This window comes from Scardinius erythrophthalmus (assembly GCF_964197995.2).
Source record: "Scardinius erythrophthalmus genome assembly, chromosome: 22".
Classification (NCBI taxonomy): Eukaryota; Metazoa; Chordata; class Actinopteri; order Cypriniformes; family Leuciscidae; genus Scardinius; species Scardinius erythrophthalmus.
In genome coordinates, this window is record NC_138242.1 from 13445670 (window position 1) to 13471046 (window position 25377).

The 25377-nt window shown below is 38.9% G+C and overlaps 1 protein-coding gene across 1 annotated transcript in view; it reads right to left on the reverse strand.

Moving 5' to 3' along the window:
• Positions 1-25377, reverse strand: part of LOC308682981 (ADP-ribosyl cyclase/cyclic ADP-ribose hydrolase 1) — a gene marked incomplete at its 3' end in the record, with an annotated part of 401807 nt that overhangs the window by 308508 nt on the left and 67922 nt on the right. The window contains exons 5-6 of the mRNA XM_081353035.1: positions 9287-9425; positions 9060-9142 (exon numbers count right to left, since the gene is read on the reverse strand). Coding sequence (XP_081209161.1) covers positions 9060-9142; positions 9287-9425 — 222 coding nt within the window. The remainder of the gene's footprint in view (positions 1-9059; positions 9143-9286; positions 9426-25377) is intronic.

Genomic DNA, 25377 nt, shown 5'->3' on the forward strand with positions numbered 1-25377 from the left:
GGCAGGTTCAAATGTGGGTGCAAAAAATCCATTAAAACTCTAGCAGAAGTTTGTCAGAGTGTTGCCATTGTGCTATTGCCTTGTGGGCAAGTGAGAAATGTTAAATAAAGCAACATGGTAAAAAGATGAAAATGACTTGATTTTACTTTCAATTCCTTTTACATTCTCCAAGGTATTAACATTAACATTTTTCATAACTCCATGTAGGATGTTTCTGTACATAAATGTAAGCACTGTGGCAGTAGTAATGCAATATTTAGAAAATGTACTCTTGTACTCTTGATACTCAAGTACTTTTAAAAACAAGTACTTCAGTACTTTTACTTAAGTAGACATCTGACTGTAGTACTTTTACTTGTACTTGAGTAAAATTTAGCAAGGGGTATCTGTACTTTTACTCAAGTAATGAAGCTGTGTACTTTGTCCGGCTCTGGTTAAATCTAAAATACAGGCATTTATTTTGGTCAACTATACAATTCCCAGTGTAACGGTGGCAACCGATAATAAATTCAAATAATCAACCAACGATTGTTCAAATAAAAATTAGTAAGTTCGGGCGCCAGGCAGGTGTAACCCTGCCAATATTTTCAAAACAATAACCCAGATAGCTTAAATGCCACCAGTTACATACACGAAATCAAAAAAAAAAAAAGAAAGAAAAAAGAAATCACCAAGGACAGTTCAGAATCAGTTTAGAAATGTCTGTATTTCATACCATTTCACACAAAAAAAGGGAAAAGTATACAACCACTTTAAATTCTCAGTCAAATCTTCTTTACAAAGACCACGGATTCAACAGTTCGTTCGTCCAGGAGCAGAATCAGATTTTCTCAACCACAACAAAAATATAAAAAATGTCAAGTTTGTTTGGTGGCAAAAAAAAAAAAAAAAAAAAAAAAACGAAACGAAACCGGGCCAAAAAAAATAAATAAATACAAATAACAAAAAAAATGTAACTCACTGCTTAGTTTGTGTGGGACCGGATAACCCGGATGTGGAAAATGCAGAGGTGAATTTGTGTGAGTGTTTGGGAAAAACCAGCCGCTTGCTAACAGCCACGCCGTAGCTGTTAGCAATGGTGAAACACTGTTGGATGGTAACTGGAAACAGCCACAGGATCCAGACGGTCCTTAACACAGCTCGATTGTGGGTCTTTTACACGCTCCGCGCTGAAGACTTGTGAAGAGCGGTTTACTCTCCCGAATCCGCTCCAGCAGAGGCACAGCGTTCTACCCGCTGACGATTGCGTCACCGCCTCCCAGGTAAGGGAAAACACCTTTTTTTTCAGTTTACTATTCCACCATGGAATTACCAACAGCTCGTTCAGTTCATGTGGTTACTTTCAGTTGGCGCTCGACTGTTATTGAGGCTTTCCGGTTCTCACTTCGATAAATCGCCCTTGTAACAACAAACTTCACGTCTTTTCCCACACTTTCTCTCTCTCCCCTCCTTCAGAATAAACTCCTCCTTTTATGTAATAACCTAATTTCCTTTTTCCCCACTTAGCAACGGAAATGGGCGGAGACAACCTTGATTTAATGATTTAATTTGTTTTTGTAGTGTTTCAGCTCCGCCACACCAGTCAGACCTGCATTATTGAGTGTGACTTAGCCAGTACATCAAATGCACAGAGGATGATTACAAAAAGTTAAACTAGAGAATTTAAATCTCTGTTTCTATACATTTCATTCTCTAATTGAATGTATTACAACATTAGGTTTCATTAATGATTTGCACCTAAAACAACTAATGTAAACAATTTTATTACTATGAAATTGTGGATTTCCATGTTTAATTATGTGATATACTCTAATTATGCATACCGCTGGTAAATATTCTAGCTATGGTGACTTTCTGCTACCCTTCCTTAATTTATCCAGACCAAGTCTAAATTCCACTGCCAGATCACTGTGGTAGTGAAGAATTTGGTGATCAAATAAGACCGGCTCACTAAATATATGATTCTGAGACCTTCTTTTCCACTCGCACTTTTGACTTTTGATTTTCACACTTTTGAGTACATCATGTCTTGTTATTTTGTGTTCTTGTGTTTATCCAAAAACCTTTTTCTCATCTTACAATAACCACAAATACATCAGTGTTCAATTATTGCATGGTCATTCAGAAGTTGTTCAGGTGTTTCAAACGCAATGGAGCGTCATCAGTGAAATGATTCCTTCAACGATGGAGTTCTGACCTGCCCGGCAAACAAAACCTTCTGCTTGAAGGTGACTGAGGACTTCTCAAAGGGTCAGTTAAAACATCCTAGGGAGGACGCAGTTTCCGCAAAGCGTTATAATGACACTTTCCACTGACACTTTCTGATCATGCTGACCAACGCAAACAGACTTGATACAACGAGTCATTCTACAGACTGAATACCACCGCAACCAAGTGCAGGTGGAAGCAAACCCGGCCAAGAGGGTCATGTGACACCCTATCCAGCTGCTGCAGAATCCACGCATTCTGCCATGCTTTCATTTTAATGTTCAATCTGTCTTAATGCTGTCATAAAACGCACCCTGGACAGAAGATAGCAAAGACAGAGCACAGGACATTGTCCTGTCCAAACTTTTCTCCTTCCTTATCTCTGCATCACCCTCTCCCTCCACCCTTCAAGTCACCAAAAGTTCACTAAGAATGCCTATATATCACATATGATATATCTTGTGAATCTATTGTTTTTCCTTTTCATGTTTGGTATCATTTTAAGTGTCTCAGTGCGATTGGCAAAATGGTCTTAAAGCAACAACATGGAACTTTTCCTCTGCGGTCGCCCTACAGGTTGGAAGCGAAATTGTCCATTACCGCTGTCGTAAAATGATTTACGGTTACTGTATATGAAGCATGCAGGTTTTTTTTCATATGGGCAATGATAATATTATTAATCTTCCCCCTTTCATAATTTATACATGTTTAGTAGACTAAACATTTTAACTCAAACATTTGCGATTTGCATGTCGATTGCAATGCTCAAATCTGAACGAGAATGATAGCGATAGCATCCTAACCATCTAAAACTACCATGTTAGTGTTTACTAGCTACCAGATTGATAATTCGCTCATCTACTAGCTGATTCATGAAGATAAATAAATGGAGGACCAGATAGTTTCCATAACGTAGCCAGGCAGACAACAGATTAGAAAAACTAAAGATAGTATGCAAGCAATTTACAGTTACTAGTTCAACAGCATGACGGCCAAGTCAGCATCGGTTTGGTAACTCTCCTCCTCCATAAGCTCACGCCAGCGAGCAAACGCTCGACCCATATTGATCCTCGTCCTGCCTTTCAGTTTATCACTCTCCCTTTTCCTCTTTCGACTCTACTCCGACAAAACCTTGGACTTCTTACGTTTCGCTGCTGCTTCAGCCATGACGAAAACAGACGTACGAAAACAAACGCGCTGGTTGGCCACATTTGAGGAAGTGTTGGGCAAAGTGACGTATGCCGTAAAGCAGTCGAATTTTGTAGTTCTTTTTGAGCTCTGGTTACTACCCGCACCCCGAAGTTACATAGTGCCAGTAAAAGCGATACAGACCCCGTCAGGCTCTGGCAGACGTCTCATTCAACCTATTGTAAGTCGATGTACTATCACAAGGGTCTTGGAAATATATTATGAAGGTTGAAAAGTTACATGTTGTTGCTTTAATTTCATTGCAGTCATTGGTTTAATTAGCCTGGATGCCAGCCGAACTTAGCCCCGCCCACAACATTTTTAGGTCGGGAAGTTTGGTCTGGACTTGATCCGTTGAGGAGCTATTATGCCCGAACAAAAGTTGTTCGGACCAATCAAATTGTCAGGGCGGGCCTTATACGATGATGGACAGATGATAACGTAATCATCAACGTCACCAAAGAGCGCTTGGGTTGAATTCGTTTACAACAAAGATGACTGCCGCTGGAGAATTGAGATTTCACACTTACAAATAAGCCGGATAGAATAAATGCATATTTGGCATGCTGTCCAAGGATAGGCTACGGGCTCGGTATTCGGCCCGAACCCAAAGTACTCCCCCCGTATTCCAGGCTTTGGAAGAACAAGCCGAGAGTGAGTGGAGGATGCTGAAAACTGTCAAGGAATGTTAGGTGAGTTGACAGAGTGAATAAATATATGCTTCCTCTCATGCTGATAGGGTAGACATGGTAATTGTTTGATGACAAGTTGATTGGATTTTATTTGAACGTATTCCTCCCGAACTTTGTTTATAAAACATCATGTGTAGATTCCGCCATCGCGTCTGTTATAGAAGATATCGACCGCGATCAAGGCATTTGTCGATCGGAAACATGAATGAAGAACATACGTCACTTACTCCATTGCTCTAACTGGTTGTTGGTCTATCCAATTGAGTGCAGAGGCGTTTTCTTTCCTGGTTCGGTTAAAACACGCCCCATAATCACAGCCCAATGGAGAAGTATCAGACTCACATTCTGACTAAAATCTGAGTATGATGACGTCAGGCTATGGTTTAATGAGAAAGATTGAGAACTTAGGAGAATCCTGTTCTCCTCTCTGGGTGATGTCTCTTCAAGATATCTCCCGAAACCAGGTGCTACCCCCTAGGGTACATGAATTGACCCAAAAATATTGGTACAACCCTTTTGTTCTGGTCTGGGTATTTAAGGGTAGGTGACAGAGCAGTCTTTGGGACCCTTTAACCAGGAACATCCCCCATACAGTGCTGTTTCAGTGTTTTCCTGTTGGAAAACACTCACACACCACTGTGTGTCTCTGTCAAGAATGCATTGCTTACTTTTAGAGTCATCTTTGAGTAATTGATGTCATGTATTTATTATTTCTGAATTGGCTTTAATCACTTGTGTAATTGGCATGATACATTTTACCTGGCAAATAAATGTTACATCTTGATTTATTCTGCATTTTTCAGAAATCATTATTACTAATAGGTTAAAGTGTAGTCTGGTGTTTCCGCAAATCTCTGTCCAGGATAGATCAAACCAAAGGCACTATGAATGGAGCATGGGGCACTTCATTAAGGAGACCTTCCGATTGCTGACTATCACTGACTTAGCACGTTGCAAGCTCGCAACTATTAAAAAAATTACACCTTTGTTATGAGTCAGCAGTGAGCGGCCGCTTAGGGTAAAATAGTTGCACTGCACCCTCTGACTATTTCAGAACTGGCTAGTTTGTGATCGTGAGCACACATTCACGACGTGACGTCTCAAAGCGACACTGGGTCCTTAATGAACGAATATTTGAAATTATGAGATGCTCAGAATAATCAAAGATCTAAATGAATTCATAATCAATATTTATGATTATTTTCTAATCTGAGAAACGATCTAAATTTGATTATCATTTGAAATTGGAGTCAGATTAAGTGTAGATCTGAAGTAACATTGAAACTAAATTCCAATAAATGAAGTGAACTTCACTGGAGCATTGAAAAGACATACACGCAGTATCTCTTTGCCTAGGCCACTGGATTTCCGTTGTTGGGCCAATGGGTGGTCAAACAACGGATGTTACAAACTGTTATTTTATACTTCAATGTTTTCATTATTTATTAAATAAAATTGTCCTGATCATAACAACCTACTGTAGGCTATTTCATTCGTAATATCACAAAGAATGCAAAAACACAAATGCTGCCGAGTCCAACTAACATCAGTTAGCAAGTCCTGATAATTTTTTAATTTTACGATCATTTAGTTTAATTTATTTCAGTGCCATGTTTCAGTTAAGAAATCTACTACAAATTAAAAGAACATAAAATTTAAGACACATAACCTATTGACATGCATAGCTTTCTTATTATAGAACTCCTCAGAGGGGGTGAGCATCCCAGTGCCGCTACGTTTCCGGGCAAGCACAGAGATGTGGGCTCGCCGGAGACCATTTCGCCCCGACACACACGAGGTGGTGAGGTTGGCAAGAACGGCCCCCTGAGGGCATCGAAGGGAAATGGGCACCTCTTTTCAAGATAATGACTGTCCTCAGATCTGTCTTAACCTAAGATGACTTCGGCTGAGACTACTAAAGGAACCAGCCTCTCAAAATTGGTCTCTAGTAAAGCTCGAGAAGCCAATCTAGAACACTTTGACCGGCAGGAAACAACCGAACTGATCCTCCTCCTGCGAGTCAGACACTGAGACTAGGACTCGCTGGAGACTGCTGCATCCCGAAGCACACAAGGTGGTGGGGTTGGCACAACGGCCTCTGAGGGCACCGAAGGGAAATGGGCACCGTATAATGAGGTGTTAACCATTTTTCCGCCGGGAATTTCACTATTTATTTCCTTAGAATTAAATGCAGCCAAAGATCAACCAGACAAGTAAACACGTTCTGGATGAAAGGCTGAATAGTATATTAATACAGACATCTAACTCCTTAAAGCTCAGATGAGTACATCTGAATCAAAATCAAAATTTTTTTATCAAAATCAGTACATCTTAATCAAAAATTAAATGCAGTCAAATATCAACCAGACAAGTGAAAATTGTCTGTGTGAAAGGCTGAATATACTGTATTAATACAGACATCAAACCAGATTACTCCAAAATAAATGCAGCCAGAAATCAATCAGATAGAAACTTGGTCTGGATGAAAGGCTGAATATAGAATTTTCTTACAGTCATCTAACTTTCAAAGCCAGATAAATACCCTTTTACTAGAACTGATAAACCACGTGTATCCCCACTCATAATGAAGCGAGAGCAGGGAGGAACACACCATCCAAAATGCTGTTTGCTTGCCATTTTACTCCTCTCTAGATATATAATTTGCTTGTGGACAAACAAGAATAAATAGACAGAGACAATTTTACACAGAGCACTTGCTGAACACACAGAAGCTGACAGTGTTTGGTCTGGGTGCCCTTTATAGCTTCCTGCCATGACATCACCCGCCTATACGCCATTGGACTGATTTCACACGTGCTTCACGACGCAATCACGCAGAGCGTTCCCATAGCTCACTCTCGAAGTTCCCTTGAATCTGTTTAGGGTGATATAATAGATCAAGATCAGTCCTACTGTATTCCAGAAAGAACAATATATGATAATATTTTTCTGATGAGAGATATTTTGTACTAATCTACACTTTATGATGTGGATGTAGGTTTTTTTGTTCCTGGATCAGGAAAAAGCCTTTGATAGAGTTGACCATGGCTTTTTATTTTTTAGACAATGCATGCTTTTGGGTTTGGAAATGTTTTTATTTATTTTGAACACTTATATATGAATGCATCTTACATTTAAAAAATTGGTGGTGTTTTAAGTCAACCAATAAGAATACAGAAGGGTATTAGGCACTGTCAGGTCAGTTATATGCATTAGCAGTTGAACCACTATTGTGTCTATTAAGAAAAGGTCAGTCCGTCTTAAGGGTTGGTGATGATTCTCATTCTGTTAAACTGAGTGCGTATGCAGATGAAATTACTGTAATTGTAAAAAAAAATAAAGACACTGATATTATTAATTACCGTATGGTTTGTATGAGAGAGCATCGTCAGCAAAACTCAACTGGGGAAATACTGAAGCATTTTGGTGTAATGATAAAACAACAGTGCATTTACCAGTTTTCCCTGAAAAATATTATTTTTTTATCCGTGACCATGTTGTTTGCTATTCTGATCATTCTGAATTCTTTTTTTTCCAGTTTGTGCAATATATTTTTACACGTGTTTTTAAATTTTTGATTCACACTTTGCCTTCCTTGTCCATGTCTGGATTTATCAGTTTTGGATTTACTTTTATTCTGATTGTTTGCTGTTCATGCTCTCGTTCCGTGTTTCCTAGTTTCTCTTTTGTATTATTATTTAACTGCATGTGGATCCCCTTTTCTGCACTTTTCCTTGCCTGCCTGAATGCCCATCTATAACAGAAAGACTGACCACACCAGCAGTCACCCTAGTCTGAACATTGCCCTGGAAGCTACTAAGGTAGTCCCAAGGCATCTGAAACTGGCTTCCAGTGTGTGGGACCCAGCACATACGAGCCTGGTGGTCCCGAGGCCGGGGGTCTCAGAGGTTCTTCCACCGTCAGATGCACTTCCTGTAATGGCAGTTGCTATCTTGTGTATTTGGGAGGCACATGCTTCTCCAGGTCCTCCCGAGGTGGTGGTGTTTGCTACAAAACCTCCAGGGGTGAACTCTCTTTTTGCCCTGACATGACCACAGAGGTCATTCCTAAACTACCTTCTCTGACACGGACACACAGGTCATCCCTGAACTTCCTCTCTGCCCTGACACGACCACGGAGTTCGTCCCTGAATTCTCTGTCTGCCCAGACACAACCACGGAGGTTGTGCCTGAACTTCCTGTCTGCCTTGACATGATCACGGAGGTCGTCCCTGAATTTCCTGTCTGCCCTGACACTATCACGGAGGTCGTCCCTTAAATTCCTGTCTGCCCTGACACAACGACAGAGGTCATCCCTGAACTCGCTGCCTACCCTGACACTGCCACGGGGGCCATCTATGAACTCTCTGCTTGCACTGTATTGGCCAAGGAGACCCTCTCTGAACCCTGTGTGTTCCCTGTGATGGCCACAGTGGACATTTCTAACTTCTCTGTTACAGTCCCGCCTGCTCCACCTTGGTGGGCTTCTGCTCCGTCGTGGTTGCTTCTAGCCCCACCTAATCTGCAGTAGTGGTCTCCAGTTCCGCCTGATCTGCCGTGTGGTTATCAGTCCCATCTACTCTGCTGTGGTGGTCTTCTGTTTTGTAGTCCTTTATAGTTTTTCTTGTTGATTAGTTCCCAGGTGTGTCTTGCTTGCCAATCACCCATTGTGTATGACTACCCCAGTGTTTCTCATGTTTTCTGTCTGGTGTTGTCCTTTTATGGATGTTGCGTGTGCTTGTTGTTAGTTTTGTTTGCCTTCCCTGCCTGTGTCTAGATTTATCAGTTTTGCTTGGATTTACTTTTATGTTTGTTTGAATAAATGTTTGCTGTTTATGCTCTCATTCCGTGTTTCCTAGTTTCTATTTCAGATTATTATTAAACCCTAACTGCATGTGGATCCTTTTCTCTGCCTGTTTCCTTACCTGCCTAAATGCCCATCCATAACAAATATGTATTGAACAAAACTTACATTCTGAGAAGCTTGCTTCCATAGTGAGTACACAGGATGGTTCAAACAGGTTGACCATTCTGGACAGGACTGATAGTCAAAACCTTAGGGCAGACACAGAGAAAAAGCTTTAGTAGCCTATAAATGATTTACAACTAGGAACAGGAATATAAAATGTGTTCAGCATAATCAGTTTTCTGTCCGTCTAACATCAGAAAAGCAGTAATTGTACCATCTTTTGATTGTACCTCTGTCTCTCTCCTGCTGTCCACACCAGATCAGATCGTTGAACATGAATCCCACCAGTGTGTCTTCTAATGTCCAGAAGGGTCCTGTGATGGCTACATAGCTGTGCATGAGGTCTCTCGTCTTACTCCAGAAGAGCAACTTTAAAATGATCGAAGCTTCTTAAAACCAAAGCAATCAAATCCAAGATAGATCATGTCAATTAATCACAGTCTTTGTAAATATTTTGATATGGGCAATTCTTTAATTCAATATACCACTTTAGTCATTTTACTAGCTGTAAGCAACTTTGCAACCATGCAATCTCAGTCATTAGAGTATTAGTAGACTGCCTGTCTAATATCTGCTAACAGTTTATTTTGATGGTGCCCCCAAAAGCAGGGCCATCGCTAGTGGGGTGAAAGGTGGTGACAGTTATGCCCCCACTGCCCATGGAGCCCCACAAAATCCAGCAGTTATACTATATAGGCCCCAGTTTTATGAATAATTCTAATATGTATATAAGTTGTATGCCTGAGGTTTAAATGAAAACCACAAAAACATGCAATTTGGTTAAAGATTTTTTCCAAATATCTGCTTCTCTTACCTCCCTAAAAATGGTTTAGTCTGATCTAAAGTATTTATTAATTATTCAGTCATTGACAAACATCAGACGGACCCAATAAAATTGTAAGTCCCACTCCAGCTCGTGAACAGAACCAATCAGAGTTGAGGCAGCAGCTACCTGAAGTTAACGATAAACTTGGTGGCAGAGCAGGAGACTGACTGACTGAAAAATGTCAGGGATAAGAAAACATAAATCAGGGTACCAGAAACGGCATGAAAAGAAGGAGAGGGAGGCCAGGAGAGTTGTTGTACCCCAGTCGATCAAGACGTTCTTAAAGACAGGTTAGTGTATTGTTATTTCGCTGGGAATAAGAAAACTACAGTTTACAGCCTGCCGGTCACTGTCACTTTTCATTATCGGTGCGCACCACAATCGACCAAATGACGTGGTCAAAATCCCTGTCTTTTTATACTATTGAAAATCGAGTTAAAAAAAATTACACGAGTCACGACACATTGCATTATGCACCTGACCTGCCTGCTGATGTATTTTATTAAATCAAGAAAACACAAATACAACACACTGAACTAAAATTTATTAGCTTTATTTAATATATTACCAGTTCCATATGATCTTTATTAAAAAAATAAGACAATCATTTTTTTTTTTGACTGCATTCTTGTCTATTTCAAAATGTTTACTTTTTGATTTATGAATTATAACAGACTGATGGGGGGAAAAAAACATTATTTTGCTGTTATTTTGTTTTTAATTGGTTTTATTATTATTTAGCAATTTCTTGCTTTTTGTTAGTTTTTATTAGTAGTAATTTTTATATAAACATTTAACTTTTAAAATAAAGGTTAAAATAATAAAGGTTTATTTATTTATTTATTTATCAGTCAGGACAGTGCATTTTAACCAGAATTAGCCAAGGGCTAGTTTTCCTCTGTAGTCCTTTTGGCCAGTTGTATAATGGCACCCTAGGGAAAGCATAATACCTTATAAACAATTGACAACTATAAAAGTGCAACTGTAGTAGTACAGCTGTGTTTGTCCGCTACAGAGTAGCTGCAGCAGAGGAACAATATGAAAGTGTTAAAGCTCAGTAAAATTAGTTCAGAAAAACAGCATAGTTATACGCACAGGCAGCAACAACAAAGAATTTGGTAAAAACACAAAAGCAGCAATCTAAGTAGCATGCACTGTCATTATCAGGTTACAACATTTGTTAGATGCAGATTAAGATAATAAGCGTTAACATTATTAGCAAGGTCCTAAAAACATGCAATAAATATAGCTGCAAGCAGCAATTAACGGGGTTCAAGCATTTAAGACCTTCATGTCAACTATGCTGGGCCGAACCGAAATGTAGGCCTGAAACCATAAAATATCCATGATGGATAATACACAAATGATATAAATCCATAGTCCCAGTGCACACTAATTCTTTGAAAAAAATAATGGTTTTAAACCTGTGTTTATCAGCCAGTGCTGGATAATGATAACTATTAGATTAAAAAGATTTCTTGTCCCTCTTGTGGACAGCAGTAGTATTAAAGGCTTCATCTTCAGTTGAAATGATTGATAGTTTAAAATTTAATGTGAGCCCTCTGAGCATCAGAAATCCATGAAACCAGGCATGTTTCGTCAAAATCAGGTGATATATAAAATATATAAAAAATTGTATCTACTAAACGGTTTCATCAATCGAAATTCTTTTGACAACTTTTTGACATGAGGGTCCCTAGATGATGCATGTGAAGTTTCGAGCAAATCGGACAAACAGCCTATGAGTAGTTCGAAAAAGTAGAGTTTTCAAATAATCTAAAATATTAAACAAATGATTTGATTGACAACAGTGTTTCTTGAAGCAAAGTTGTACAGTATGAGGAGAGGGGTCAGCATGGGGAGACTGAGACAGTGCAAAGGTGACAATTCACTTGAGACTTTTCCTAAACACAATTTTGCCATGCATTATGCAATTTTGTGGCAGTATCTATCAAATGATATGCATATTGTGTGGATGTGAGAAAAACCACATGATTACAGAGCCATAAAACTCGTTAGCACCTAGTGGCCGATTTCTTTTAAAATTCTGACAGACCTCTAGGGCCATGAGTCGAACATGCCCACCGTGTTTTGTTTGATAGGCCTCTGTTAACGTTGTCTAATAGGTGCTCAAACTTCACTGGCTAATGGCGGCCATGTTTTTCGAGATACGCCAATGTCCTCAAAGAAAGACATGGCACCCTGGATAAAGACACTGCATGCCAATTTTCAAGTCAATCGGACTAACGGTTGCTTAGTTATAGCTGTTTTATGCATTTTCGTATTATAGCGCCACCAAGGGGTGAATCACAGCAGATTTTTTTGTGTGACCACAGAATGAGCTCGAACATGAGTATAACAAGTTTGGTGAAAATATCTCAATGCTTTCAAGAGTTATAGCCATTTTAGTGAAAGTGGCCCTGCCTACTTCAAACGTTTTGGCGTCCCATCACGAGCGTCAATCACCGATCGTAATTCTTTTGACAACAATTTGCCGCGAGGGTCCCTTGATGATGCATGTCAGATTCCCTGAACAGTGTCTGAAACACCAGAGCATACCACAGCGCCGACTGCGATACCGACCAGTCTCTGGTAGCCTCCAAGGTCAAACTGAAGCCCAAGAAACTTCACCACACGAAACAGAAAGGTCAACCAAAGATCATTACCTGCAAAACTGCCTATGCTGACAAAAACCAGGAGTTCATCAAGCGACTTGAAGAGACTCTGGCCAAAAGAAAATGGCTGAATGCAGAAGATCAATGGAATTTCCTCAGGAATACCATCTTTGACTCTGCACTCTTAACATATGGAAAGAAAGGACACAAGAGCAACAGACTGGTTTGCGGCCAACATTATGGAATTGGAACCAGTCATTGAAGCCAAACGGGATGCACTGATCAACTACAAGCGCAACCCTAGCCAGCAAAACATGCAAGCACTGAGAACTGCTCGCAATGAAGCACAATGAACAGCAAGAGCTACGCAAATGATTACTGGCTCCAAATCTCAGACAACATCCAGGAAGCCTCAGACACTGGCAACATCAGGAAAATGTATGAGGAGATCAAGCAGGCAACAGGCATACCAACAAGGAAGACTGTGCCCCTTAAGTCCAAGACAGCAGATGTCATCACTGACAGGGACAAGCAAATGTGTTGTTGGGCTGAGCACTACCTGGAACTCTTCTCCAAAGAAAACACTGTTACCCAAGAAGCCCTCGACAGCATTGAAAACCTGCCTGTGCTGGATAAACTGGACACTGAGCCAACTTTGGAAGATCTCAGCAAAGCCATCAACAAATTAGCCAGTGGCAAGGCACCAGGTGAGGACGGTATACCACCGAAAATCATCAAGTGCGGTACACCAGCTTTGCTGGAATCCCTGCATGATCTCTTATGCCTCTTCTGGAGAGAAGGGATGGTGCCTCATGACATGCGAAATGTGAATATCATCACACTCTATAAGAACAAAGGCGACAGCAGAGACTGCAACAACTACCGGGGCATAGTGTAGTGGGCAAGGTGTTTGCTAAAGTCGTCTTAAAATGACTGCAAGTCCTTGCTGACCGCATCTGTCCAGAGTCACAATGCAGATTCAGGGCTAAAAGAGGTACAGTGGACATGATATTCTCTGTGCGTCAGCTTCAAGAAAAATGCAGAGAACAGCAGATGCCACTCTTCATCGCCTTCGTCAACCTCAGTAAGGTCGGTTTTAAGAAAATCGCAGCACATGGAGAACCACAGTAAGTGATGGAATCCAAAGGGGAGAAGTGAAGAGACTCCAGCAGTTGAAGGACAAAAGAAGTTGCAGGAAGGAGGGGAAACAAAGCCATGACTCCAACCCGCCACCCAGCTTTGTCTGCTTAAATTGTGGCAGAGACTGCCATGCACGGATAGGACTGCTGAGCCACTCCAGATGTTGCCTACAACAAGATTGATTGAAAAAGATAAAGGCAGCGCAGCCATTGTCTTTCGAGACAGAAGGGGCCTACTATGTAGGCATGAGAGCATAAAAAATGACCCATGGGCGACTTTGATTGGATTTTTTTTGCCACTTACTATCAAACTTTTGACATCTGGGCATCTGTGTTTAGCCAACGACCTATGATTTCAAACTTCCTACGGTGGTTTCATCTTGATCGGTCAAACGGTTTCAAAGATAATGGCAAATGTTTTTTAAGCGCTAATTTACAACATTGCACAAACCATAAGGCAGAACCTAGAATGTTTGGTATTGTTAGACTCGGCAAGGATTCAGGAATGTAAGGAGATCACGACTCCCGTGAACATAAGTTAACCAAATCCAAAGTTATAAGCATGTAAATCATGATCCGAAACTTCTCATACTCTTTCAGAGCATCGACCCATATCACGTTTTGTAACGATACGTTCATGCGTTCTTAAAATACAGCATTTTCGTACAAAATTAAAAATGGCCGACGCCCAAAATGGCCGATATGGAAAAATTGGATATCAGTCGCCTCGGCATGTGCCTTGAATCTAACGAGACCACTTTAATGATTTTTGGATGAACCGTTCAGAAGTTATAACCAAAAAAAAATATTTTTTCGTATATCCGGACCAGTAGGTGGCGCTGCACCGAAACGCAGCATGTAGCCTCAGGTCACCATGTTTGGTCTGAATACAATAAAGAATTGTGGAGATACAGCCTTATGTCTGTTTTTGCAAGCGCTACGTAAAATTAGTTTGCACGGTCAACTTGAATTCCATATCTTTTTGTCTGCATGGTCTGAAGATGCTCTGGTTAAATTTTCGTGAAAATCTGAGCAACAACTACGACGAGTTAGAAAAAGTAGAAAAAATTCTAAATGACGGAAAGATTTACATGACGGAAAATGACATCATATGATGCAATCGAATCGTCTTGAGCCAAGGAATTAGTGGGAATTTTGTTTCTAGCCCTTATGGTTAAAAGGTTATTAGCATAAACATGAGTGAAATTTTGGACAGTTGGTGGCACTAGAGGCATTGAGTTAGAGACTCCAAATTTGCTATGGTGACTGGTCAGACTGTCCTCTATCAGCGTGCCAAATTTCATAACTTTTCTATGGGCTGCCATAGACTTCCATACGGAAGAAGAACGCCAACGATTTCAATAGATGCCTACGCACTTTCAGTGCTTGGTAGGGCTGTGCAATTAATTTAATTTCGATTTCGATTTCGATTTTTGATCCCAACGATTACCAAAATAGTATAATCGAGTAAAAACGATTATTTTGCCATGTTCTGTTTTGAAACAACGCTCTTATTTTGTCTTGTGTTCTGAATGACGCGCACACGCGCACATCCGCCCCTCCCGATGCCATAAACTCTCTCAGCTTGAATGTTTAAACTGATAAAACTTAAAAAGAAGTGAAAATGATCAACTTTAGTTACGATGCAATGCTGGCCCGATTGTGCAAGTGACAGTTCCGTCATGTCCCGACTCCTAAACGCGAGAGTGTAGTTTCGACGCTTGCTTTGTCCAACCCATGTTGAGAGAAAGAGAGAGAGAAGACGCAGCACCGCTGAACACTCGCGCGGTTTGTGAAATTGCGTCTTTGAGAAAGTTTTAAAATGATTGATTTGATTTTATAATCTGTGTGGATTCATTTAGGCTACTCATACAATCTACATATGCTAAAGTGAATCAATATTGGCGGGTGAATATCCCGCATTATAAGTGGTAGACCTGCGGGAATTATTAAAATACTCATTGACGTATTATCTGTTATATATTATTTATTTTAATAGTTCAAAAAGTACAATCAATGTTCAAATTTCGATTTTTTTTTAAGAATTGTTGAAAGGTGTCTTTGGTAACACTTTACAATAAGGTTCATTAATTAGCATTAGTTAACTACCTTTGTTAACATTAACTAATAATGAACAATACTTCTACAGCATTTACTAATCTTAGTTAATATTAATTTCACCATTTACTAATACGTCATTAAAATGAAAGGTTGTATTTGTTAACATTAGTTAATGCACTGTAAACTAACATGAACAAACAATGAACAGCTGTATTTTTATTAACCCTTGTGCATCCTTGAGGACATTTTTGGCTTTTTCAGTTTTGTTTTTTTGATCACTTTGCCTGTGTTAATGCTAACTGCATAAAATTTGGCACGGGTGTGTATTTTTATTGGAATTTTACTATTTCATCATCATTTTCTTTAAAAAATCTATTTTGCACTAGTTACACAAAATACTTCCTCTTAGGACCTTAAGGACAAAAATGTCCCCATTGAAACCCATTAAAACTGCATTTTTTAATCCCTGTGCCGTTTAACTATAAAATGATGCAATCTTTTTTAATAGGCTTTCATTCTGTTGGCAAGGCTTCAAAATTGACATTTTTACCATTTTTTATCAGATGGTGCCATTTTTTCAGGTTAGGCCTATAAAGCAAATACTCGCTTTATTCCTGTTTTCTGCTTCGGCATATTATAGAGCCAACTGGATAAATTATGCAACGATAATTGTGTGGGTTTGTTGGTATGGATGTCTAAGTGTGGTTGGTATGTGTGTTATAAAAAAAAAAGTGTTTGTGTGCATGTGTGTGCTTGTAATATTTGAGAGAGAAAAACTCAACTGCAAATCGAAAATTCAATCACTGTGTTCACCAGTGGAGTTTTGCTGGCATCCAATGGGGAAAGTCTGGTACTGCGCCCAAACAAAATCTTACTGAAAGCTCATTTTTTGAGATATCATCCTCAAATTTGGAACACAACCTGTTTAGATTTATGGCTTTGAATTTATATCAGGTTTAGAGTTCCAAATGTTTCATAAAATATATATTTTATATAAAATATTGATTATAATGTTCATAAATATTTTTCATAAACTTAAACTTCTATAACATTTTTTTTGGTTGCACTTTTTTTCAATTTTTTCACTTCAACAACAATCTGCCAAGGGTCTTCTTTAAAATGAGACCAAACTTAAGTATTTGCTCCCAAGCATAACATTTTTATGAGAGTTTTTTGACTTGGACATTTTTGTCCCTTTTGGACCTATGAGTAAGTTTTTTTTTTTTTTTATGTTAACTGCATTAATTTTGGCACAGGTGTCTATTTTTATTGTAATTTTACTATTTCACCCCCATTTCATTTGAAAAAAAAAATGTTGCACTAGTTACACAAAATACTTATATATATTTTATATAAAATATTGATTATAATGTTCATAAATATTTTTCATAAACTTAAACTTCTATAAAAAAAATTTGGTTGCACGTTTTTCACTTTTTTCACTTCAACAACAATCTGCCAAGGGTCTTCTTTAAAATGAGACCAAACTTAAGTATTTGCTCCCAAGCATAACATTTTTATGAGAGTTTTTTGACTTGGACATTTTTGTCCCTTTTGGACCTATGAGTAAGTTTTTGTTTTTTTGTTACTGTTAACTGCATGAATTTTGAGCTATTATAGAGCCAGTTGGATAAATTATGCTATGATAATTGTGTGGGTGTGTTGGTATGGATGTCAGAGTGTGGTTGGTATGCGTGTTATAAAAAAAAAGGTGTTTGTGTGCATGTGTGTGTTTGTAGTATTGAGAGAGAAAAACTCAACTGCAAATGACAAAGCCAATCACTGTGTGACCAGAGGAGTTTTGCTGGGATCCAATGGGGACAGTTTGGTACTGCGCCCAAACAAAATATTACTGAAAGCTCATTTTTTGAGATATTAACCTCAAATTTGGAACACAACTTATTTAGATTTATGGCTTTGATTTTCTAGCCGTTTTAGAGTTCAACTTGTTTCATAAAATATATATTTTATATAAAATAATATTCATAAATAATTTTCATAAACTTAAACCTATATAACTTTTTTTTGGATTTACTTGTAAAAAAATTTTTACTTCAGCAATAATCTGGCAAGGGTATTCTTTAAAATGATACCAAAGTTAAGTCTGTGCTCCCAAGCTTAAACTTTTTATGACCGTTTTTTGACATGGACATTTTTGTCCTCTTTGGACCTATGAGTAACTTTTTTAAATTGATGCACAAGGGTTAACTAACATTAAAAAAGATTAATAAATACTGTAACAGATGTATTTCTCATCGTTAGTTCATGTTAGTTAATACATTAACTAATTAACATTATTGTAAAGTGTTACCGTGTCTTTTTAATAAATGCAACACGTTCCCAAAGTCATGTGAAATAATCGTGTTACATAATCGTGATTTCAATACTGACCAAAATAATCGTGATTATGATTTTTTCCATTATCGAGCAGCCCTAGTGCTTGGCCCCTAAAAATATGACACAATAGGGCTGTTACCAATCAAATGAAATCAGTATCAACAAAATTCATCTTTGCAATATTGAATATTGAGCAAGGTGGCGATGATTCGTTCAAACATAATTCCACACAAAACTCAACACTCCAGACCCCAAATCAACAATCTAGGACCATAAATGAAGTGGGCTCCAGCCAGTCTAAGCCAGTCATAGCGATGAACGATACATTAGTATGGGAATGCGTTGGACTCACGGACATTTAGATGCTATGGACTGCACGTTGGTTATCTTATCCGTGTGAAGAGGACACTGATTCGCTGGACTCTTATCAGAGCGTTTTTAGATCGAGTGCGATCTGGATTTCGTTTGCTGCTGTCGGGGAAGAAGATGGGTCTGAAGTGAGCTGATGGGTCATGTAAGAGCCAGTGTGTTGGTATGTCCTCACGGAGGATGAAGAGCAGCTGAACTGTGGGGTTTGCTGACTAAGGAATTCAGGTGATCTTGTTTTATTTTATTTGCTCAATTGTATTTGTGTTTTCGGTGGCATTCTCAATGGAATTTGTCTGAGATCCTCCGGCCTTGCTCCTTCTTGGGAGATTCTCTGGAGAACTGCTCTGAGATCCCCCGGCCGTGAGTAAAGCATTTTGAGGACATTTGCTGAAGTCTGTTTGTCGATTTTTGCCGCACAACAAGGAAGCTAGTTAGGGGAACAGGTATTAGCACCCAGCCGACGTCGATGTCTAGACACGCTAGGGTATAGTATTAGACTCAGCTGAAGTCAACTGTAGACCCGGCTGGAGTATAGACTAAACGTCGACTGCAGACGTTAGGGGATGTCGATTGTAGACGAGACCCAGCTGGATGTTGATTGTAGACGAGACCCAAGTACGTAGTTAGGTTTAGGGGAAAATCTACCACATAGTCAGGTTCATTATATTCAGATTTTAACCTTTGTGGGAATTTTTTGGGGATTTGCTAAACTATACATTTTTGGAAAGGTTATTGTATAAGGAGGCAGAAAATCAATGTTTGCATTTGCTCAGATGTCTATATGGCGGCCATATTGAAGTAAAAAAAATAGCCGCCGTAAAATGTAAAATTGTAATATCTCGACTTCTGAATAAACTGGAATGTTGATTTTTACTGCTAAACTCACACTGTAAGGGTCAAGGAATTCAATGGTGCTAGTTACACTTTACCATATTGACCCTTCGATGCATGAGTAGGAAAAAAATGAGTAGGAAAATGTGGTTGTTTCCTTGCAATATCTTTGTAATGAAAAGTTATGATTTCATATTCCAGCTGTTCTTCAAAAAAATATTTTTTATATCACTCATTAAAACATTTAATATTTATTTTGGGAATTACAAAGACATGCACATTGCAAACCTACTAGAAAGGGTTCTGAGAGTGATCCACACACAAAGTAGTTCCTGTTGAAAGATTTTATTTGCAGTGATGTTTTGAGCCAATTGCCCTTCCTCAGACTTGCTATATCAGACTACAGAGCATCTAACACATGTATAGTAAGCATTATTTTCATTTTTACCTCAGAAAACAACATATTCATACATATATGACTACAGCTAACTAAGCTAGCTAATATTACTGTATAGTGTGTGTCATATATGACTTTTGCTCCTCAGACGTCTGATATACTGGGATAGTTGTTTTGGAACACATAACATATTATATCAGCTGTGTCATCCCTCAAGAATATTGTTTTACAGAGCATCTGGTACATGTATAGTAAGTAGCATATTATCTTAATTTTTTACCTCAGAATGTCATATTCCAACAACATATTTATGACTGCTGCTAACAGGTTGCTAACATTACTGTATAGTGCGTGTCAGTGTCATAAATGACGATTGTTTCAAAGAGTATTTTTTCCCCTACAAATTAGCTTACTTTATTGTAAGCTAACACTAGCTAAACTAGCTAGCTAATATTAGGCTACTGTATGTACGAGTACATCAGGATTTATGGGAAGTGTTCCCGGTTCCGGTTGACCTAATCTATGCAGCCTTTAGTGCTTTAAGTAAGTAATCAGCACTATTTTAAAATGTACTGTATACGATGTTTAATAGGGAGCCAATGCAGTCTTGGCAGAACTGGGCTAATATGGTCATACTTCCTGGTTCTAGTAAGAACTCAAAAGGCTCATAAAACCAGCTTTATGCCAGCTTAAAATGCGACATTTAGGTCCAGCTGTAGTTTGTTTATTAAGCGTGCAGGGCAACCACGCAGTAGAGCATTACAATAATCTATCCTTGATGTCATGAACGCATGAACTAATTGTTCCGCATTTGTCAATGAGAGCATATGCCGTAATTTAGATATATTTTTAAGATATATTTAAGAAGGGGTATGTCAATCTGAGGAGTCCATTAGCTGGAAGCAGTGCATTTTCTGCCAGTCTGATGATAAAAAGAAAGGAGTCCTGGGGCCGTATTCACAAAGAATTTTAAGGCTAAAAGTAGCTCCTAACTGGCGAATTTAGGAGCAACTCCTAAAAATAATGGGCGTGTCACTCGTAACTTTAGGACTCCTAATTTTTTTCACTAAGAGTAATTCACGAAGCATTTTAGCCCTAAAAGTAGAACCTAAGTCTGGGACAGCTTAAAAGAAGTCGAGAGGACTCCTAACTCACTAAGACCTATTCACAAACCGCTTTTTGTGGCATTTCACGTTGCGATGTTTTGAGATGCGCATGCGGCGGCTACAGGAGCTTCCAATCGCGAGGGAAAAATTCTGCATTGTAGGCATAACTAGGTATGCAATAACACCACCAACAACAGCCAAAACTAGGCTACTCATTGCATGTAAACTAATTGTAACGTTTCATTGTGAATCAAATTAAAATGTTCTTCTCTTTGCAAACGTAGGCAGAGGCATATAGTGACAGATTAATTCAATAATGTTGCAAAGATATTGCATCAAACCATATATTTCATTAGGCTACTAGGCTTTTTGTTTTGCCTTACTCTTTTTATTCATTTAGGCTATTTATTCAGTTATTCATCATCTTCCGTCCTTCGCACTACACCGCACGCATTCTCAGACCTGTCACCTGTCACTCATCATCGTAGGGGAGGTGTTTGGAATCATTCCCGCGTTACAATCATCAGCCAATCAAGGTGGTCACTTCAGTCAAGCTCGTGCATGAGTAATGACGTCATCCATGGCAACGAAGACTCACTCTTAGTTTAGGAGTTGTCATTTTTCTTTACTAAGAGTAGGTCTGAAAGGCGTTGTGAATAACTTTTAAGAGAAAACTCCTAGCTAAAATCTTTTAGTGCGATTTAGGAGTACTCCTAGTGGTAAGATAAAATGCTTTGTGAATACGGCCCCTGGTCTAACACCCTAGATTAGAGTCCTATATGGTCGCATTCTTCAGGTAGTTCAAGAGAGGGCCAGTTTGAATGATGGGAACTATGTCCAAGTACAAAGGCGACTGCAAAACTGCCCACCAGAAATAGTGTGCACAGAGAAGGCAGTCTGGCATCGCTCCTGTCACTCAAGTGCAACTAATAAGGTTGAAATACAACGTGCAAGAGACCACAATGCACATGCTTTAGCTACAGAACACTACACTGCCAAAAAGCGTGGACAGAAAAGAAGAAGCACAGAAATGGCTGAGCCAGACCCCTCAACATCTGGTTCTTCATTGCCATTCACACAATCCCATACAAATCCACTGGATAAGTGATGGCATCTCTTCTGCAAACATAGGGCAGAAAGTGACTAGCTCCCTCCAACACTTGGAGCTCTGAAGCAGCACATCTTGAGAGTCCATGCCCAAACAAGAGTATGGGCACAGGCAGCTAGCCTGGTCCTACCAGACTCTCGTAAATTTTATTTGTACAGAGAGTCTGGCCACTCTCCATTGACAAGCGTTAACTTCCTTGAAGGCAGGTACTCTGTTGAAGTTTAAAACTATTGGATCTGCCTAGAGCCACTCTGGATCTGCCATAACCAGTCGCTAACGTTTGGTCGTGACGTATGTCTACAACTCAAACTAGCGCACCTCAACGTCATCTCAGCCACTCCCTCTGTTCGCTGATTGGACCGCCAAAAATTTGGCCGGAGAAAACCCAAGAATATACCGCAAACCCAGACGGAGTACTGAAGGAAAATTAAAATTGAGCGAAAGTACGTAGGAGGGCGGAGCCAGGCTAACAGGCAGCCATTGCTCTGCAGGATCCACAGCTAGATCCTCTGCAAAACGGATACTTCAAACACTCGCATGCTCAAACCAGTGACCACAGAGGTCCTCCCAGCCCCAAAGGCCATCCTTGAGTTGGTTCAATGCAAGTGTAAATCTGACCGCTCTTCTGGGAGGTGCTCCTACAGAGCTAAGGACTTAGCCTGTACTGACATGTGTCAGTGCAGCAGCCAGTGCCAGAATGATTACGCTTCCCAAGCCGTGATGTATGAAAGCGATGATGATTATGAGAAACTGTCTAACTAAAAAGGTTGCTTAATCATGTCGATAGTTCCCGAACATCCATGTTTTACATTAGCGAATTTTAAACTCTTCAATAAAAGGAACTCTGAGATATCTGACCAACTGCTTGTGACGTTAAGTCTTTTTACCCAAATTATGGATGTATTTCAATGGGATGATAAAAAACATGGTTTTTGAGGAACATGAAATATTAAATGCGAACAATTTTTCATTATCAAAAATAATATTGCAAGAAAACAACCACACCGGGTCATTTTGGACCCACTTATGCATCTATGGGTTAATGTGGCGAAGTCTTGTAGCTTTGTAACTAGCACCATTGGATTCCCTGACCCTGAAAATGTGGGTTTAGCAGTTAAAATCAACATTCCAGCTTATTCAGAAGCCGAGATATTACAAATTAAAGTTTTACGGCGGCTATTTTTAAAAAAATCAATATGGCCGCCACATAGACAGCTGGGCAAATGCAAACATTGATTTTCTGCCTCCTTATACAATAACCTTTCCAAAAATGTATAGTTTAGCAAATCCCCAAAAAATTCCCACAAAAATATATAGTGAACCTGACTAACAATTTGGCGGGCCATCCAGGAGTCCTCGGAATCTCCCTCTGTTGGGTGGAAGGGGACGAGGAACCACGTTGTCTTCATTCTGCCAGACTGCAGAACCCTGTTCGACAGAGGGACCATTCCAGATGGGCTAAAAGTACTTAAGGTTAAGGTAGGATGACAGACTTCAAAATTTTCCTTTAAAATGCTTCTAAATTAATTAAAAGGTTTAATTGAATTTTGGCTATTCTGTTAAGTAAAATTTTAAAGAGAACTGGTGATCATATTTAAAAGATTTAAGGAATTAAAACAAATATATTGACTATTAAGGGCAATGATTATGGTTAAATTCAACCAAATTGGTATTTGTTTAGTATTTTATTTGTTGTGTTTGTGAGTGCGTCCAGAAAGCTGTCAATAGAACTTTGTTCTGCAAATAGCAACTAGTCATGCTGGAAACCAGATTTGGGAGGGAAAATACCCCAAGATGCTGTAGTAATGCAACTTGCTTTTTGTTTGAATGAGACTTTAATTCTGATTGAATATAAAGAAAGATGCAGAAAGAAAGTTGAAAGACTTAAACAAGATTGATAGATCAATATTGTTATCCTAAGATTTATGAATTTTTACATTTTGAAATCAATTAAAAATTGCAGAAATTGTTAAAATTATAAATCATAATAATAGGAATGCGCACCTGTGAAGCACTCTGAGATAGTTAGGAAATTTTGAGTCATGAAGAAACTTTTATGAGTTAGACTTTGATTTATTAATATGAGATATATAAAACCGAGCAATAGGTGCTCTTAAAGTGATGAATAAATAGTAAGATATTAACTGCACGTTTAAATATTTTACTTTCTCTCTGAAGGTGTCTAGAATTTGTATCCCGTTATCCCTGTGAGACAGTGTGAAAAAATTGATCCATTGCAGAGATTCTAAGATTTTGGTTTATGTTAACTAAGATAATTTTTGTGCATTGAGCATAGTTTGAGAATGAGATTGGGTGACCCAATTTAAATATAAATTGTGATTTAAACAGGCACATAACAGACATCTTACAGCCATTTTATTTTGGTTTCTTGTAAAAAAGAATTATTTTTGTTTACATTATACACTATTCTAATTAGAGTAGTTTTCTTGCTTTTTCCTGTGTTTTGCAACGAAGAATGCTAGCTTTTTTCCGCAATGAAGGACTAAGCTTTTTAATAAAATGAAGAACTTCTGTGTTGATAACCAGAAGAGACTTTTGGAAATTAAGCCGTTTAATTTGATTTTTGCGGTTCTCTGAGTGTTCAAGATTTCAGACAGCTGCCTTGATAGTTGGGAAGACTGCAGAAAAATAAAGAAAAAGAGGAAGTCGACACTTCTGAGAGGGGTCAGCATGGGGAGACTGAGACAGTGCAAAGGTGACAATTCACTTGAGACTTTTCCTAAACACAATTTTGCCATGCATTATGCAATTTTGTGGCAGTATGGATAAAAAGCCAGACTGAGGAGAGTGCCATCACAGCCTGACAATCCAATGTATCAGCCTGAAGTTCAACTGAATGACAATCCACACAGAAAGACAATCCAATGCATTTTCAATGATCACTACAGAGACTGTTTCAAATTTAGTTATTAACTTAATTATTTTTTGATTATTCACTGGTTTCAGCAATTCTTCATATTTCTTCAACTAACACTTTGAACCTGCTTTCAATAGGTACCAGTAACAGCCCTTCTGCACAGCCCCACTGCAGGAAGTTCAATAGCGGAAATGAGAGCATGATTCACAAATCAGTTAAAACTGGGGCTGGATTTGATAGTGAGGGTTCTTACACTAACCAACAAGTGGTAAAAGCATGAATAGGTTATTGACTATGGAGAATTCTCTGAAAAGAGAAATTATGGCTAGAAAAGCAACAATCTTGGTCACTCCATTTCATTAAAAGGGAATTTTCTAGATTCAATAAAAACAATGAATCTAGAATTATAAACTTTTGAAATCACAAGCTGATTGAAAATTGAAAATCGATATCCTAACGTTTAGACACTGTCGCAAGGGGAATGTCACAGTGTGTCAACGTTCAGTAGCTTCTGTCGTCGTCGAAGTTGTTACTGTTCAGATTTGGTGATATTCCACTCCTAATAAATATATATTCCCCATTCAGTTCATAAACTGCAAAGGCAGACAAAAAGGTATGAATCTCTGGCCAGAGAGGGGTGTGTGAAAGTGTGTG